This window comes from Babylonia areolata, chromosome 10 (genome assembly GCF_041734735.1).
Source record: "Babylonia areolata isolate BAREFJ2019XMU chromosome 10, ASM4173473v1, whole genome shotgun sequence".
Lineage (NCBI taxonomy): Eukaryota > Metazoa > Mollusca > Gastropoda > Neogastropoda > Buccinidae > Babylonia > Babylonia areolata.
In genome coordinates this window covers 18587180-18604523 of record NC_134885.1, presented here as the reverse complement: position 1 = coordinate 18604523, position 17344 = coordinate 18587180, and the positions used below count along the sequence as shown (strand labels likewise).

Sequence of the window (17344 nt, the reverse complement as noted above, 5' to 3'; positions counted from 1 at the left end):
ACATACACACACACAAAGACACACACAACACACACAAACACAAACACAGACACACACACAACACACACAAACACAAACACAGACACACACACACACACACATGTACATACAAACACATACAGAGATACTGACACACACTCACACACACATACGTACATACAGACTTCACAAACACAAAAATGCACAAAGACACACACATACACACACTGACAAACACAGACACACACACAAACACTGACAGACAAACACATAAAGAGAGAGACACACACACACAAAAGTACATACAGACTTAAAAAAAATAGTAATGACTACTTCACAGAACCAGGCATGTTTTTTTTTGTTAACAAAATCAAAAGAAGTATTAAATTATGTATGTTGGAATAGTACAGATGGTCTACCAGAGGCCTTTACTGAATACCCAAGACAGTTTCAGGCACATGCACACTATAAACAGTTTGAAATATGCATTTGGAAAAAGTGATGCGTCAGCCAAAACTGTACAGTTGTTCAGTGGTTTTGAAACAACAGCTTTGGCTCAAATCTAATCAAGCTGCACATGGCTCAGACCACCACAAAAGGCCGTTTCAGGGCTGGACAGCTGTGGCTTTTCATAATGAAAATAAAAGTGTACAAAGCACCTCTGGTTATCAGTGGTGCTCATTACACTGGGTGAATACACCACTGTTTGCCGGAAATTCAGCCGCATTTCACCATGCTTTCAAGAAGAAGTTTCTGTAAATTTCCAAGAGGTCCTTAACTATTTGTGAACCCAATATATTCACTTATTCACATACACAAAAATCACATATACACCAAAGACTATATCACAGTGTTCAATTCACTCAGAACAGTCCTTGTTCTTGTTCTTGATGCACAAAAACTAACATGGGTCACATCCTCATTGATCAAGCACTTGCTCTTGTGCTCAGACTCTTGAAACAAGTTGCTCACGTTCACTCTTGATGCCAGTCAATTGAAAACAGAAAGCTTCCCATCTAATCAGGACAATGGTAAAGGTCATGACCTTCTAGTCATAAACTTTAGGCTTTGGACCTGTATTTTTTGTATTTTGTATTTCTTTTTATCACAACAGATTTCTCTGTGTGAAATTCGGGCTGCTCTCCCCAGGGAGAGTGCGTCGCTACACTACAGCGCCACCCATTTTTTGGTATTTTTTCCTGCGTGCAGTTTTATTCGTTTTTCCTATCGAAGCGGATTTTTCTACAGAATTTTGCCAGGAACAACCCTTTTGTTGCCATGGGTTCTTTTACGTGAGCTAAGTGCATGCTGCATATGGGACCTCGGTTTATCGTCTCATCCGAATGACTAGCGTCCAGACCACCACTCAAGGTCTAGTGGAGGGGGAGAAAATATCGGTGGCCGAGCCGTGATTCGAACCAGCGCACTCAGATTCTCTCGCTTCCTAGGCGGACGCGTTACCTATAGGCCATCACTCCACTGTGTCAGATTTCTCACATGCACACACACACATGCACACACACATGCACATGCACACACACACACACACACACACATGCACACACACATACACACACACACATGCATGCACAAACACACACACACATATAAACACACACACACACACACACACACACAGATACTCACACAGGCCCAGCCACAGTCTGCAGCACGTCCACGGAGGTTTTCCAGTTGGTCAGGTTGGCAGCACCGACACTGGCGCCAGTGCAGGTGCCCACAGCCGGCAGAACGCTCACCCCCAGCACCTCCCCCGTCGTGTCAAAGTTCACCATCACACGGTCCTTCAGGCCTGACTCGTACACTGAACACTGTCACCATAAACAAGACAAATGTAAGTGTTGTCTTTTTATGTTTCATTTTGAAGAATGTTACCAACATTAGTGGAGTGATGGCCTGATGGTAATGTACCCAACCAGTGTCCAGTCCCATATTCAGACCAGAATTTTTAATCCCCCACTCCACTAGACCCTGAGTGGTAGTGTGGGTGCTAGTGTTTCAGAGGCGATGATAAACAGAGGTTCAAAAGTACAGTGAGCATGTAGACTAGAGAACACATGGCAACTCAAGGGTTGTCCCTTGCAAAATTCTGCAGAAAAATTCACTTTGACAGTAAAACAATGATACTTGCAGACAGAAAAAAGAGAAAGAAAAGGGGATGCCGATGCACAATGGCAACAAACTCTCCCTGGGAAGAGCAGCCCAAATTTCACAGAGAGAAATCTGTTGTGACAAAAGGTAATGCAACACAAATAAAACACAAAATGTGGATGTGATGATGAAAACAAAAGCATGATGAATAAATCAATAAAGAAATCATAAAAAACAGAAATATATTAAAAGGAAAAGGGATAGCTCTCTGTGCTTGCATGTATGTGCATGTGTGTATGTGTGTGCACATGAATGCATAAATATATGTTTGTATGCTTGTCACGGGTGTTCAGTGCTGGCACTTTAGTTGGCCCTGCGAAAGTTCGTGAACCCAGGAAGTAGGGCATGGATATGAATAAACGCGGCTGACAAACAGGCCGCGCCAGCAGCACTCGCTGTACGCTTGTTCGGTAAATCTGCTTTGTTTCTTTCGCGCATCATCTCCTCGGATGGATCGGAAATAACGACTAAAGAAGTGGTTTTCTAAAGAGAACACAAAATAAGCTTTCCATTGACTCCAAACACAATATGTTTTCTTACATAGCGGTTGTTGCGGCAACGGCTGAAACATAAATGAAGAAAGAGAAGAGAAGGATAAGCAGAAACATGATCGCAAAAATCGTTAAGTTTAAATCCCTCTCTAAGAAAACAGGCGTTTAGCACAATAACATCGTAAATACACACAGAACATATAGCATGCCTGCATGCAGATTAGCTTACCTTTTGAGTTGTGCGATTTTTCTTGGCAGCACAACAAACGTTTAAATGAACACACTGTAGCATGGTGAGTGCGAGCAGCAGGGGGATGGAGAGCGGGGTGAGTGTCTGTCGGCTTATGGCACTGCCGTGCCCTTCATTTCACGAGAAAGACGAAGATTTTTAAGGTAAAAAAAAAAAAAAAAATGAAACGATGATGTTGATAAAATAATGAAATTGTGTAAATCAAATCAAACTGCACTCCAATAATACAACCAGGAATGGCAATAATTCAACTTTCTGTAATCGCTGCAGGAAATGTGTGGATGCTGTGAAAAGGTGGGAAAAGTGGGGCGGGGCTGCGGGGCCGAGTGAAACAAAGAAGGCAGTGTCCCAGTTTGGCGCGCGGGGCCAGAAATACCGCGGCGAATGTGCCGGTCAGTACAGAGTGCGGTGGGAAAGTCTGGCATTAAAAAAATTTTGACCCAAGACGCTAGACGCTGCTCGGCCAACTAAAGAGCCGGATTTTGTGCTCGGCTGAGCAGCCGTGTTGTGTATGTATACAGATGTGTGTATGTATGTGTGTGTGGCTGTGTTCCGCTCTGGCTCCCATTGTTGAGAATACAGTCATCTTTGGACTATGATGGGCTTACCAGGAATGTGTACATATGTATACTAAGTATGCATGTGTGTGTGTGTGTGTGTGCGTGCGTGTGTGTGCGAGTGTGTGTGCATCAGTATATATGTGTGCGTGTGTGTGTGTGTGTGTGTGTGCACATGTGCCCTTTCTCCGCTCTTCCCCCTTATCAAGGCAGACTACCAGGAGGAAAGGTGCACTCACAGCAGTGGTGAAAGTGGAGACAAAGCTTGTTGGCTCAGAGCTGCCTCCCTTGACCAGAGGAATCCTCAGCCGGTAGATGCCATTCTGCTTGGCAGCAGTCTGTAACATGCGCAGTCACACTTCCACCCTGCTGAGTGTGTCAAAGTTAAACAACAAGAATCACACAACCACTTTTTAGGACCCTACTATAACACTTTGACCATAACTGAAGCATTGTTCATCTTCAGTCATAAGACACAAACAGAAACAGACAGGTTTCATGACCAGAAAAAAAGGCTGTAAATTTAGATTTTCCTGTTATTCAAACCTAAACTCAGTGTTTTCACAAATCAACCACATGTGTATATTCTGTAAACTGGTGAATGTTAAGCATCCAATACACACATTGTACTGATAAATTGATAGACAGCAGACAAGCTCACAAAGAAATTCAAACAAAACAGACAGAAAGAGAGCGAGGTAGGAGAGGAAGAGAGACAGAGGGTGGGAGGGGAAGTCTAGCAAGAGGAATGAAAACTACTGCCACCTGTGAGAAGATAAATGCTTTTAATATAATGACCCAACACCCGCAAAATAGAAAATTTAATTCATACTTTATCACATGTGAAATGGTACTCATTATGGTGAACATGGAAAATGCAACACAGTCATTACTAAACTTTATTCTTCAATACTGAAACACTGATTTATGCTGACTGCTCTGGGAAATGTTCACATTATGGTCCAACTAAGACAAAGGAAAAAGTAGAAACAAAAGCAAAGCAATAGAGCTGAAAGACATCAGACCTACATTGTAACTGTCACTTGTATTCATCTAATAGTAATACCATTGTTTTAGAAATGCACCTTCCTCTGCTTTGTGAAAATCCAAATCTTCAAAGTTGCAAAATGTCCCTAACATTTCTAAAGTACCATGGCAGAATAATGTGCAGACCTGTGTAATTCCATTCTTGTGCATACACAGGAAGAAAAAATGCACAACAAAGATAATGTAATCTATGTCAGTATATGTAAGTTGGGTTATGAAAACACAAACAAGGAGACTGGCAGGAAAGTAAAAAGCTTTTAACTGGCTTTGTATTCCACCTCAGTTCACAATACACATGTGACAATGCCTTTGTGTTTCCTGGCTCTTTATAAGTTTTGATTTTTCTTTTCTTTTCACACTGGGCTCAGTACAAGTTTTTTTTTTTTTTACTTTTCACAATGGGCTCAGTACATGTTTTGATTTTTTTCTTTTCACAATGGACTCAGTACAAGTTTTGATTTTTTTCTTTTCACAATGGGGTCAGTACAAGTTTTGATTTTTTTCACAATCAGCTCCATACAAGTTTGTTTTGTATTTTTCATAAAGTTCACCTGCTTGATGTCAAACGACAGTAACGATTATATCATTTATTATATAACTGATATTTTTATCAATTTGAAACTGCAATCATGACTGTTTTGCGGGAAAATAAAAGGATTCTTTCTACAAAGTGCTTTTGGCATGACTGAATTTACAAAAAATTAATGTCAAGTGACCAACTTGTAACCAATGGGTCATTTTAAAACCTTATGCATCAATGACTGATGACCTATATGAAACCTGAACTCTACCATTATCTGAAATGATTTGTGCACCACCTGTTACATCTTGGTGATTAGTTGTGGACAGTGTTTAGAGAGAGTAAAGCCATCAACTTCAATGTTTGGCCATCTTTTTCCAATAGACATTCTTCGTACCCATTATATTATACTTCAATGCATTGCTCTTTTCATCACAACAGATTTCTCTGTGTGAAATTCTGACTGCTCTACCCAGGGAGAGCATGTCACTACAAATACAATGAGAGTGCCACCCATTTAAAAAAAAAAAAAATTTCTGCCTGCATTTTCTATTTGTTTTCCTGTCAGAGTGGATTTTTCTACATAATTTTGCCAACCCTTTTGTTGCTGTGGGTTCTTTTACGTGTGCCAAGTGCATGCTGCACATGGGACCTTGGTTTATCATCTCATCCAAATGACTAGCAACCAGACCACCACTCAAGGTATAGTGGAGGAGAAGAAAACACTGACGACTATGGGTTTCAAACCAGTGCGCTTAGCTTCTCTCGCTTCCTAAGAGGACGCACTACCACTAGGTCAACACTTCACTCAGTGGGCGTTACTGTCCACCCCTGAAATGTCACTTTTGCAGTAAGCTGGCCTATAACTTTATACAACTATAAGCAATGATTTTATATGCATTGCTGTCAGGACAACCTACAAAGTATATCTAAACAAGAGAGGTAACTGAAAAAAAATGATTAAGTACACTGACGAAGATAGCAAGTCATGAATTCTATACCATCACCTACCTCCAGTTGCTCTTTTTCCTGAGGGGACAGGGAGGAGGCCTGTGAAAACTGGGCCTTGTTGCTCTTCAGTGAATAGATCACCACTGTCCCTCGCTTGCTGAAGGTAGGACTAGCACCTGCAGTCACCACAGATAGAAAACCATCATCCAAAAGACACAAAACAAATGTGAAGGAGTGTGTGCTTGTGTGGGAGTTTTATTGTTTATTGCTGCTTATAGTCCATCTGACAGCACCAAAATATACCAGGACTGTCAAACCATACAAATGCTCAACCATGGCAGGAAATAACTGTCACATCTACACAAAAACAAAACAAAAAAAACAAAACAAACAAACAAGACAAACCCACAAAACACAGTTCATGACAAATTATCTAACCATGTAGCTCCTTAGGGCAAATAAGACAAGGCTGTGGTGATGAGGTCAGCCCTTCCGCTTAAATTACCATCCCCAGATTATAAAAAATCATAAAAAAGGAAAGAACAATTCTCCAAAACAAAACAAAAACATATTAAAGGCCATATATATATATATATATATATATATATATATATATATATATATATATATATATATGCAAATACTACTAATGAATGGACAGCCAGTGGCCATCTCAGTGATTACAATTTCACTACCTAATCACCAGAGCAAAACAGCAGACAGTACATCACAGTCTATGGAAAAGGGGGGAAAAAATGTCAAGGTTTGCTCGAAAAAAAGAATGGGGAATAGACTGGGAAGGCAGAAAAAGCGGACAACAATGAAGAAAGTAAAAAGGCACAAACAAAGAGAGCAACAGAAAAGAGGAAATTTCTAGCACAGAACTTCAAGGAGGGATGCTATTTATACTGAAAGACTCCCGGCATCCCCATATGTGGAGTGTGGGAGGTGGGTGTTATCTAAAAACCACAAAGTAAAAAAGCAAACCAGTCAGAAAACAACCGAGTACTCAAAGCATGAATAAATACATATTAAAGTCACAGAAAGATGAGGAACCCAGTATGACCCACTGATGAATGCTGCCTTCTGGCTATCTGCAGGAGCTGTGTCTTTGGACTCATATGTCTTGCACTTTAAAGCATTCAAATTTTCAATGAGACCACCCATGTTCTATTCCCTTTCTGATTCCCTTCCATGGCCTTTATGCACTGGTTCATTGTGGTTTAGCAGATGGGAAGTAGATAAAAATAAATCAATAAATAAAAGCACATCAGTGCTTATGAATTACCCATGAAAAAAAGAATTTCATATATATATATATATATATATATATATATATATATATATATATATGTTTTATCTTCAGTTTAACGTCTATTCACTATAAGTGTTTTTAGACGGTATATATATGTGTGTGTGTGTGTGTGTGTGTGTGTGTGTGTGTATTATTTCACATATACATATCCAAAATGTGAAGTAACTGTCAATACACATTACATCACCATTTCTTTTCATCTCTCTCTCTCTCTCTATCACGCACACATGCATGCACGCACGCACACACACACACACACACAATTAAAAAATTCAAGAATGAAGACAAGCACAAACAAGAACATTCTGGAAGTTAATCACACTGGCCATGAACAAACCTTGGTCAAAACTGTGCTCCACTTGCAATGTTCTTGATCCTTCAAATTCATCTTCAGCCTGCAGGAAAAAAACAAGAACAACTATTGGCATTGCATGGAAACAGTTTGAGACAATGAAATAAACTATCTAAGTAAATTCTGTACACATACAAAACATGCTTGGTGAATACTTTACATTATTTTCTCTCTCTCTCTCTCTCTCTCTCTCTCTCTCTCTCTCACACACACACACACACACACACACACACACAAGAATGTTTCAAAGTACCCCGAGTTATAAAATTAATAAAGCACGCCTCTCACATTCAGTTTGGTTGTTAATTTTATTTCACTGTTTTCTCTATAAATCTTCATGTATGGTTTTCATGATAAATAAATATGATTCTGATCCTGATATCTCATTCACACACACACACCCACACCCACATACACACACAAACACACACACATTATATATATATACAAAAAGTAAAACTTGGAATGCAGAGATTCTGCCTCAAGTCAAGTTGCCATGTTGCAAGTTGCATGGAGTGCTCCAGAGTTATCACCTTTCTGGAATGTTGATATTTTTCTGACCAACTGAATCAAAATGTTGCTCCCCACTGTAAAGCAGAGAGCAAGATCTGAAACTACTTCTATTCTTTGTAGAAGAGGACCACCCATCACTGGAACTTGAACCCCCTAATCTATTGGGGCTATCACTCCAGCTAAAGAGTCTCAAGGACCCCCAGTTAATTTATTTTGATGAGGGCCATGAACACACACACACACACACACACACACACACACATGCATGCAGACACACAAACACACACACACATCACTTCAAGATCAAACAACAACTTCCCCAACCTCTACTAGCTCCTCTACACTCTGAGCTATCTAAACTTTCTGTCATTTGTAACATGTGTGGACAGTCGTTCCACCTTGAGTGTCAACAACTGATCAACAACTCACACTGGTTATCATCTAGGAAAATGCTACGCACATAAAAACGCAGGCATACTTTCCAAGCATAATCATCAAAGTTTCTGGGAAATAACTTATTCCTTCTTTTTTCTTTCTTTTGTAGAATATGATCCTAGTACCAGATTGATACATGATACATGATTTCCATTCTTTTTATGTGTTTGTTAAAAAAATTTTGAGTGTCTCAAAGATGGTGAACATGCTGTGCATTTTTTCTATATTCATGCATTTTCAGAAGCCTGAATGTGCTGTGAGATGAGTAGCCCAGGAATACCCTAAGACCACAAGATCTGATGATCTGTTGAGCATGCTCAGTTGGCTCTTACTGCAGACCTGGCACACAGAACTCTGCCTGACCGCTGCATGTAAAATTCCACAATGGGCTCCTGATGATGAACTCCAGCAGACCCCAACCTGCTGCCACCAAAAAGAGCCACCAACAATCCAGTACAAGTGTGCCTCCATCAAAATGCATGGTTCTTGTCAGTCCTAGTCCACTACTGGAGTATAGATACCTAGAAGCCCAGTCTGGAATCATCAATATAATCAAAATGATTAAAACTAAAAGATATGCTTAGTTTGATATATGGGGCGCACAAACACTTTTATTTTCACCCGACTAACCATCTGCTACCACCAGCGCAGAATTTCAACAACATTTGAAGATGACTTCCTATCAACAAGAACACACACACACACACACACACACACAGGGAGAGAGAAACACACACACACACACACAGAGTCATATACACACATGCACCTACGAACGCTCATAAACGCAATCACACACACACACACACACACACATCTACGAACGCTCGTAAACGCACTCACGCACACCAACGGGCAGAGAGTCAGGCAGACAGCTCTAGAGTTGGAAGCAGGGGGAGTGGGGGGGGGGGGGGGCGAGGGAGGGGGAGCTGACAGCACGAAAACATTGGCAGTTAGCACATGTACTTCTGTCCCAATACTAAATACTAGAAAACAAGCCGTCATGCTTCTCATCTGCACCTGCCCCCAGATTAGCAGACCAGATTACTAACGACTTACGTGAACTCCCGCTATGAGAATGAAGAATATTCCGGCTAAGATCTTGCCTGCCATGGATTCGATGGGCGCAGCCATGTTCGATGTCACTGTAAGCGGATGTTATCGGCCTTGAAAAGGCGAGCCATCCGGCAACGACGTTTCAAGCTGAGAAGGAAATCCAGCCTATCAGAAAAATCGTCGCAGCGACTGCGCGTTTTTGTGCGACTGCTGTGAAAGAACAGCATCAATTTTGCCAGTTCGGAACACCACACCTATAAATCACTGCCATGGAAATCGAAGTTTCCGAGGACATTGAAAAAGATGACATTGTGTTTTATTCAGTTTTATATTCCACTGTGACAGTCGTATTTGGAATGGCCGTTTTGTCGAAGTTTTTCACGAACGAATTCCGATTTGGTTTTCGCTCGTTTTTGAGTCTGGTCGTCTTGTTTTTGGGAGAACCACTATGCCAGTTCTTTATCAAAGGGCCTGGTGGCTTGGTTGTTTTTGCAGTTGGTTGCTTGTTTGTTTACAGCATACTCCCAGCAAGTCATTTGCCTGCTGACAATAAAACTGTTTTTATTACAGGTACCTCAGAACTCTGTTTGGCCAATGTTTTGTCCTCATTGTTTTAGTTTTACTTTTAGTAGCTTGAATCTTTTGCAAGAAACTTGTTCGCAGGAACCACCGAGTACGTATTGTTCATACTGACTCATATGGTTCTTATGCAGAAATGTGTATATGCTCAATACAAAATTATATTTACCTGAAAAATATACATGCACAGTTAAGTGCATGCACTCACTCAGTCACACACACACAACACACACACACACACACACACACACACACACACACTGAGTTTCAAGAATGTATCAAAGCTTGCAGACTGATTCATATAAAATGCTACACCACATGCCTTTTTTGTGTTTGTTTTTGTTATTTTTTAATGGGCATGTGTGTAACCAGTGCTTAAGTTAAAGTGATAAACCCAACCAGGCCTGCCTTGAGAGCCTATAGTAGGAACACACACACACACACACACGTGTGTGTGTGTGCAGAGGCATTAATGCACTTCCATGCATGTATCATAAATGACCAGAAAGTTCTCATTTCAAATAAATTACTTGTAAGTAACTGAATTAGATTATCTATTGATGCTGTTGAAATGCATATAATGATATATAGCAGACTTACTGATAATAGTCATTTATGTAACTTTTCATTGGTCTCATTGCTTAATGTTTATTCACTGTTTACATTGTAATTCATTTTGGTAATCTTTATAAATTAACAGTTTATCGCTTTTCAGCCTATTGACAAAAACTGAGATCAAAGTGATATTTCCAGGTGCACACTTTTTTTTATGCATTGCGTGCTTGTTTTAATCACAAATATTGAAGTATGAAATTATCTGTCTTTTTTTTTAATCTCATCTGTTCATTTCAGAACAATGTGTAATAAACTAAAACAAGTAATTAAGACTTAATTTCCTTTCAAGTGATTTCTTTCAAGAACATCCACATCAGACTCTGTGATTCACTGATTGTCACTTTTGTGTACAGTGTATATGTGTGTGTATGTATGTTGTGGTGTTTTGAAAGTAGATCTATTGTACTAATTAATACTAAACCTCTTTGGTGGAGAGCAGCAGTTACTAAGTTGTGACTTATAAATCACCATCTGACTGGTTTACAATTTTGATATTCATGTAAAATCTTGCAGTATGATTATGAGTCATAAAAAACCCATTATATATTGAGTATATGCATAAAATGTTTTGAAAGTAGATCTATTGTACTAATACTAAACCTCTTTGGTGGAGAGCAGCAGTTACTAAGTTATCTTTGGCTTATAAATCACCAGCTGACCAGTTTACAATTTTGATATCAGTGTAAAATCTTGCAGTATGACTATGACTATGGGTCATAAAAAAACCCATTATATATTGTGTGTACGCATAAAATGTGTGTACTCACTACTTGTTTACTTGTGCACTTGTGTAATGAATTAAGCATGCACAGAAATAAACAAATATGTGTACACTGTTTGTATCTCACTTTATATATGTTTTCATGTGTTTTTGGTTTGTATATAGTATTATGTATCTATAGTTGCGCTTCATGTGCTCCGTTCAAGTTTACATGCACAGCAAGTGCATAAACAAATACTTGCCTACAGACAGGGAACAAAATTATACAATATCATTATATCTTCTTTGTTTATTTCTCCCAGGAACAACCACCCCCACCTCCTGCTCCCCTTAAAAAGAAAAGGACAAAAGAACAAGTTTTTTACGATGAGTAGAATTTTTCCTATGCTGGTCATCAAGGATTGTTTAAGGAAGGCCATTGGATCTTGTTACATAGCCCAAATAATGTACATCATGTGGTGAACAAAAAACACCTTCATTTTACAGTTTTAGAATTTCAAATGCTGTTATTTCTTAATTGTAAATGTTTGCTGCAAGTGTGTTCGTGTGTGCATGCACACGTGCTTGCTTGTATACTGTATGTATGGAGAGGGGATGGGGTGGGGGTGGGGACAAGTAAATTTTACAGTTTTAAGTAATTCACAAATGCTTCTGTCAATTACTTTATTTTCAATAGGGCATGATTTCTATTACTTTATGAATGTTTTCAGCAGGTTTACTTTGTGTGGCAGGATGTGACAGTGGGTTTGGCCATGCCCTGGTGCAGAAGCTGGACAGCATTGGCATGAGGGTGTTTGCTGGTTTCTTGGAAAAGGATGGCATTGGTGCTGTGGAACTGAGAAACAAGTGTTCAGATCGGTAACAATCCTGATATTTCTTTGTTTTGTTCTTTTGTTTTTACTGTCTGTCTCTTGTTCTTCCCTTTTCTGTCTGCATGTCTCTCTCTCTGTCTTTCTTTCTCCCATATATCTGTTCTTTTATATTATTCTAAAGCATTACTATTATTTTCCTTTTTGTTTATCCAAGGGCAGGGCAGAAAAAAGTATGATTCAGTTATGATTATGCTTACAGTTACATCATTACCCTGTCTAGATATTTTATTTTGTTTCTTTTGGTTTTGTTTTTATCTCTTTCTCCCCCCCGACCCCCTCTTTTTTTCTCACCCCCACACCCCCTCACTCTCTGTCTGTCTCTCTCACTCTGGTGAGAACTTTGCATATTACTCTATGCTTACAATATTTGAATATGTATAAATTTTTAGAAATATATATATGAATCAGTTCACTGTCAACATCACAGTATAATTACTTTGAATTTAACACACTTTGTTGTAAATATTCTATGTGTGCACCTCATGTCTTGTAAAATCCTTAATGTTCATGATAAGCAGAATTCATTGAATATCTTTCAGTCCTGCCAGGTGAGGGAGACAAAAGAGTGACACGATTTGTTGCGTGACACATTTTATTGTTCTTTAAACACTCCAATGACACACTGATCAGACCAAGTGTGAAAGAATATCATTGCGTCACAGCACAATCATTCACTGCCCAGAGAGATAGTGGTGAAAATCATTGGATCATCATAATGATACTATGCTTGTCTGAGAGATTATTACTGAAAATTTATGCAGATAGTGAAATGTGTATATATATAACTGTAACATGATAACACACTGGCCTGGATTTTGTTTGATATAAAAACAAGAGAGGCAAGGCCTTCAAGACTCACTTGTGATACACTTAAAAAAAAAAAAAAATCCAATCGTTCAAATGTGTTCTGTATTTGTTAATGTAAAGCTTTGCGTTAAAAAAAAAAGAAAAAAGAAAAAAGAAAGAAAAAAAGAAGTCCAAACCAGATTTGAACTCCGCGTGTTCGGGTGAGAAGAAACTGCCTTATCCATTACACTATCATGGCTCCTTAATTGACCTTCTAAAATTTAACATTTGAACATACTTTTTTAAAGGGCAATAAATCAATTGCGGTATTCGCAGTGAGAACGCTGTTTAAATCATATTATTCTGGTGTATCTTGGGCATTCAAAAAATCTTTAAGGGCAGTAAAAAAAAAAAAATTCTTTTTAATGGCTATCACCGCAATCACACTGCAACATTTAGCCGTTTTCACTAGATCTAGATAGATGTACAAGTTTAGTTACACCCGCCGGGAATGTAGTACAACACGGTCGATTCAATTTTTCTTTTATGTTCATTCTAGTTTTATAGTTTTAAAGTTGATATGAAAATTTAGTATTTTGTTAAACTAATAACATGTAGAGCCAAGTACAAGTACTTCTAAACGTCGTAAGAAGTGAAAAGGACTTCATTTTGAGAAAAGTCAAGACTGGAAATTTTTTCATTTCATCGTGATCAGTTCAAGGTATTAACTCGCATGGTTTACAATTTTTAACTGTGAATTCCGACTGATTCTGTGGATATTTTTATGGCAGTTTGGGGCATAATCCAGTAAGTGATGAGGCGTTCACAAATCTTTCTCTGAATAAATATTTAACGGTCTCCTTCTCCAACTTTCCATCACATGTTATCGTGTATTGTCCATTGAATATAGGATTGAACAGGCAGGTCAACAACTTGAAACAAAATGGCGTTGTTCGCGTTCGCAAAGAATATGAGCATGCACTTTGAATGTGTATAAATAGGTGTACGCAAACGGGTGTCGAGATGGCATATTGCCGTCAAAAGAGGGCGCTAGCTAGTGGGACAAAGGGGAGGTTACCTACTTCCGGGAGGTTATCGGCCGTAGTTGCTCTCTTTTTCTCCGCATAGGCGGATATTAGTTTGCACAGGACAGGAATGTCAGACCCCTGCCGGAGTCTGCACTAGTTGGGTCACGGTAAGTATGTTATTTAAACGTAATTTTAGATAGAAAATTTCCTTTTTGCCCATGACCTTCAGGGTTCAGCCAACAGATCTGTAAAGTCCACTCGTCGTATTGATTTTAGTATTTTCCGAAAAAGACCACTTGGGTGAATGAACATAGTGAAAGCCCTGTACACTGAGAGTAAAACACACAAGCTTTTTATGTATTGAGTATAATTTCAAAATGTAATGTTTAAGATGAGAAAGATCAGTTTAAAGCAAATTAAGTCCCCTAGTATTAATTACAGATTAATTTCCCTTTTTTACTATCTGCACCAAAATGTTTGCAAAATAAATAAAACTTCCATGCTTTGCAAAAGAAGTTCCTGTTTGAACAAAAAATGATAAAAATGACTGCTCTTGTTGTTGTGTCAGAATATCAGATCAAAGTGCCAAGTTTAGAGAATACAAAAAATATAAATATAACAGTAAATGCTGTTTGCATATAATTAGGCTTCATTTATTATTTTTTGTGCCCATCCCAGAGGTGCAATATTGTTTTAACAAGATGACTGGAAAGAACTGAATTTGTCCTATTTTTCTGCCTAATTTGGTGTCAACTGACAAAGTATTTGCAGAGAAAATGTCAATGTTAAAGTTGACCACGGACACACAAACACACACACACACACACACACACACACACACAGACAACCGAACACCAGGTTAAAACATAGACTCACTTTGTTTACACAAGTGAGTAAAAAATTGTTTTCTTTTTTGTTTCTTTGCTTTGCATGATTAGAGATCATATTATTAGTTGTTAGTATTCTTTTTTATATCCATGGTGTAGGAGGTGGTACCATGGCAGAGTCAGTTAGGTGTTGGACTTCTGATCCAGTGTTCATTAATGATCAGGGTTCAAGGCCCTGTTAGGGTATGGTTTTAGGTCTTTGGGAGACACCTTACACCAGTTTTCCTCACTCCATCCAGAGGTGAATGGGTAACCTGACTCTGGTTTGGGATGGTTAAAATGATGGAAGGAGAGGTTTGGGCTAGACACAGTGGTTCATGAACTCACTGCTCTGATGGCCATGAAAGGCCATGGGACCTTTAACCTTAATATACCGTGTAGACATAGCTTCAGCCAAGTTCAGGTTGGTGGGGGAAATCAGGGTCCTCATGATAGCTGGCAATCTTGAAAAAGCAAAGGCCAAAAAGTGAAGGTCACTGGCCAGTCAAAGTGCAGGTGGTGAGAGACAGGTCTCTTCTAACACCTGGTGGGACCGTAGAAAACTGGAGGCACACACTGTCAGAAGTTATACATCAATTATTTTGTGAGAGCATGGCCTAGTGGCAATGCACTGATGCCCACAGATTCAAGTCCCATTTACAGACTGGAAATGGAATCTCCTAGACCTTGAGTGGTGGTAGTCTTCAGATGAGATGGTCAACCAAGGTGCTGCATGCAGCTTGCACTTGGCACATGTAAATGAGCTGACAGCATCTAAACAGTTGTCCATTGCAAATATATGTGGAAAAAATCCCTTTTGATTGTTGAACAAAGTTAATACACTTGCAGACAGACAGAAAGAGAAAGAAAGGATGTTGCTGCATGCTGGTGATGCGCTCTTCCCATGGAGAGCAGCCTGAATGATGCTGAGAAATGTGACCAAAAGTTATACAGTATCATTCATACAATTTGGAGCTGTGATAAAGATGCACCAGGGTATTAAAAAAAAAACCATGAAGGTTTATATGTTGATAGAGTGTTATGAGACAAGACAAAACAGATTCTTTATTAGTATAATATTGATAATAACAAGCAAAGCTTACGCTTTTTTACATGCAGCCCTCACCCTAAACAGGGACTAAAACAAAGGAAGCAAATTGTAAACAAAAGGGGAAAAAAAAAGATCAAGACACAGTGAAAACACTTGTATCGCTGCTATCAAACTCATTCATTCCACTCTCCAGTGTCATCCTGCCCACAAGAAAAGATGACACACAAAAGCAAACAAAAAGAAAAACATGCAAAAACCTCAGCCTGAACAAAAAGTCTTCCCTTTGCATGAGAATTATGCAGTCGTGCCCCATCCATCCCTGCCACACAAACACATTCATGCATAGACAGACAAACAGGTAGACAGATTGAGAGAGAGTGAGTGAGAGAAAGCCTACAAAAAATCATGCAAAAGCTTAATTAATCATGAGTGAATAAAGAAAAAAAAACACTTGATAGGACGCATAAACATTTCCACAGTCAGTTTGCATGTTCACAGTGCCACTCACAGTCACACACAAACACTTGGACTGCATGACTTTGGCTAGCATTTGAAGCAATACGTTTTTACTGCAAATGAAGTTTGTGGGACGTAATGGATGGTATAGTTGTCAGTGTGTGGGAGGTACTGGGTGGTGTGGTTGTCAGTCTGTGGGAGATAATGGGTGGTGTGGTTGACAGTGTGTGGGAGATAATGGGTGGTGTGGTTGACAGTGTGTGGGAGATAATGGGTGGTGTGGTTGTGAGTGTGTGGGAGATAATAGGTTGTGTTGTTGACAGTGTGTTGGAGATAATGGGTTGTGTGGTTGACAGTGTGTGGGAGATAATGGGTGGTGTGGTTGTCAGTCTGTGGGAGATAATAGGTGGTGTGGTTGACAGTGTGTAGGAGATAATGGGTTGTGTGGTTGACAGTGTGTCACAGATAATGAGTAGTGTGGTTGACAGTCTGTGGGAGGTAATGGGTGGTGTGGTTGTCTGTTTGTGGGAGATAATGGTGGTATGTCGCAATATGTTGGAGATAATGGTGGTGTGGTTGACAGTGTGTGGGAGATAATGGGTGGTGTGGTTGACAGTGTGTGGGAGATGATGGGTGGTGTGGTTGTCAGTGTGTGGGAGATAATGGGTGGTGTGTTATCCATGTGTGGGAGATAAACAGTGGTGTGGTTGTCAGTGTGTGGGAGATAAAGGGTGG

General features: G+C 39.4%; 2 protein-coding genes across 2 annotated transcripts in view; one reads left to right on the top strand and one right to left on the bottom strand.

Annotated features, from left to right (window-relative positions):
* LOC143286854 (ER membrane protein complex subunit 10-like) overlaps positions 1-9756 on the bottom strand; it is an 88258-nt gene extending 78502 nt beyond the window's left edge. The window contains exons 1-5 of the mRNA XM_076594692.1: positions 9639-9756; positions 7617-7674; positions 6025-6140; positions 3686-3784; positions 1627-1808 (exon numbers count right to left, since the gene is read on the bottom strand). Of these exons, the coding sequence (XP_076450807.1) occupies positions 1627-1808; positions 3686-3784; positions 6025-6140; positions 7617-7674; positions 9639-9713 (530 nt within the window). The 5' untranslated portion in view covers positions 9714-9756. The remainder of the gene's footprint in view (positions 1-1626; positions 1809-3685; positions 3785-6024; positions 6141-7616; positions 7675-9638) is intronic.
* Positions 9757-9855: 99 nt separating this feature from the next.
* The window catches only part of LOC143286853 (retinol dehydrogenase 7-like), a 30662-nt gene continuing 23173 nt past the window's right edge, over positions 9856-17344 (top strand). The window contains exons 1-2 of the mRNA XM_076594691.1: positions 9856-10205; positions 12282-12408. Of these exons, the coding sequence (XP_076450806.1) occupies positions 9905-10205; positions 12282-12408 (428 nt within the window). The 5' untranslated portion in view covers positions 9856-9904. The remainder of the gene's footprint in view (positions 10206-12281; positions 12409-17344) is intronic.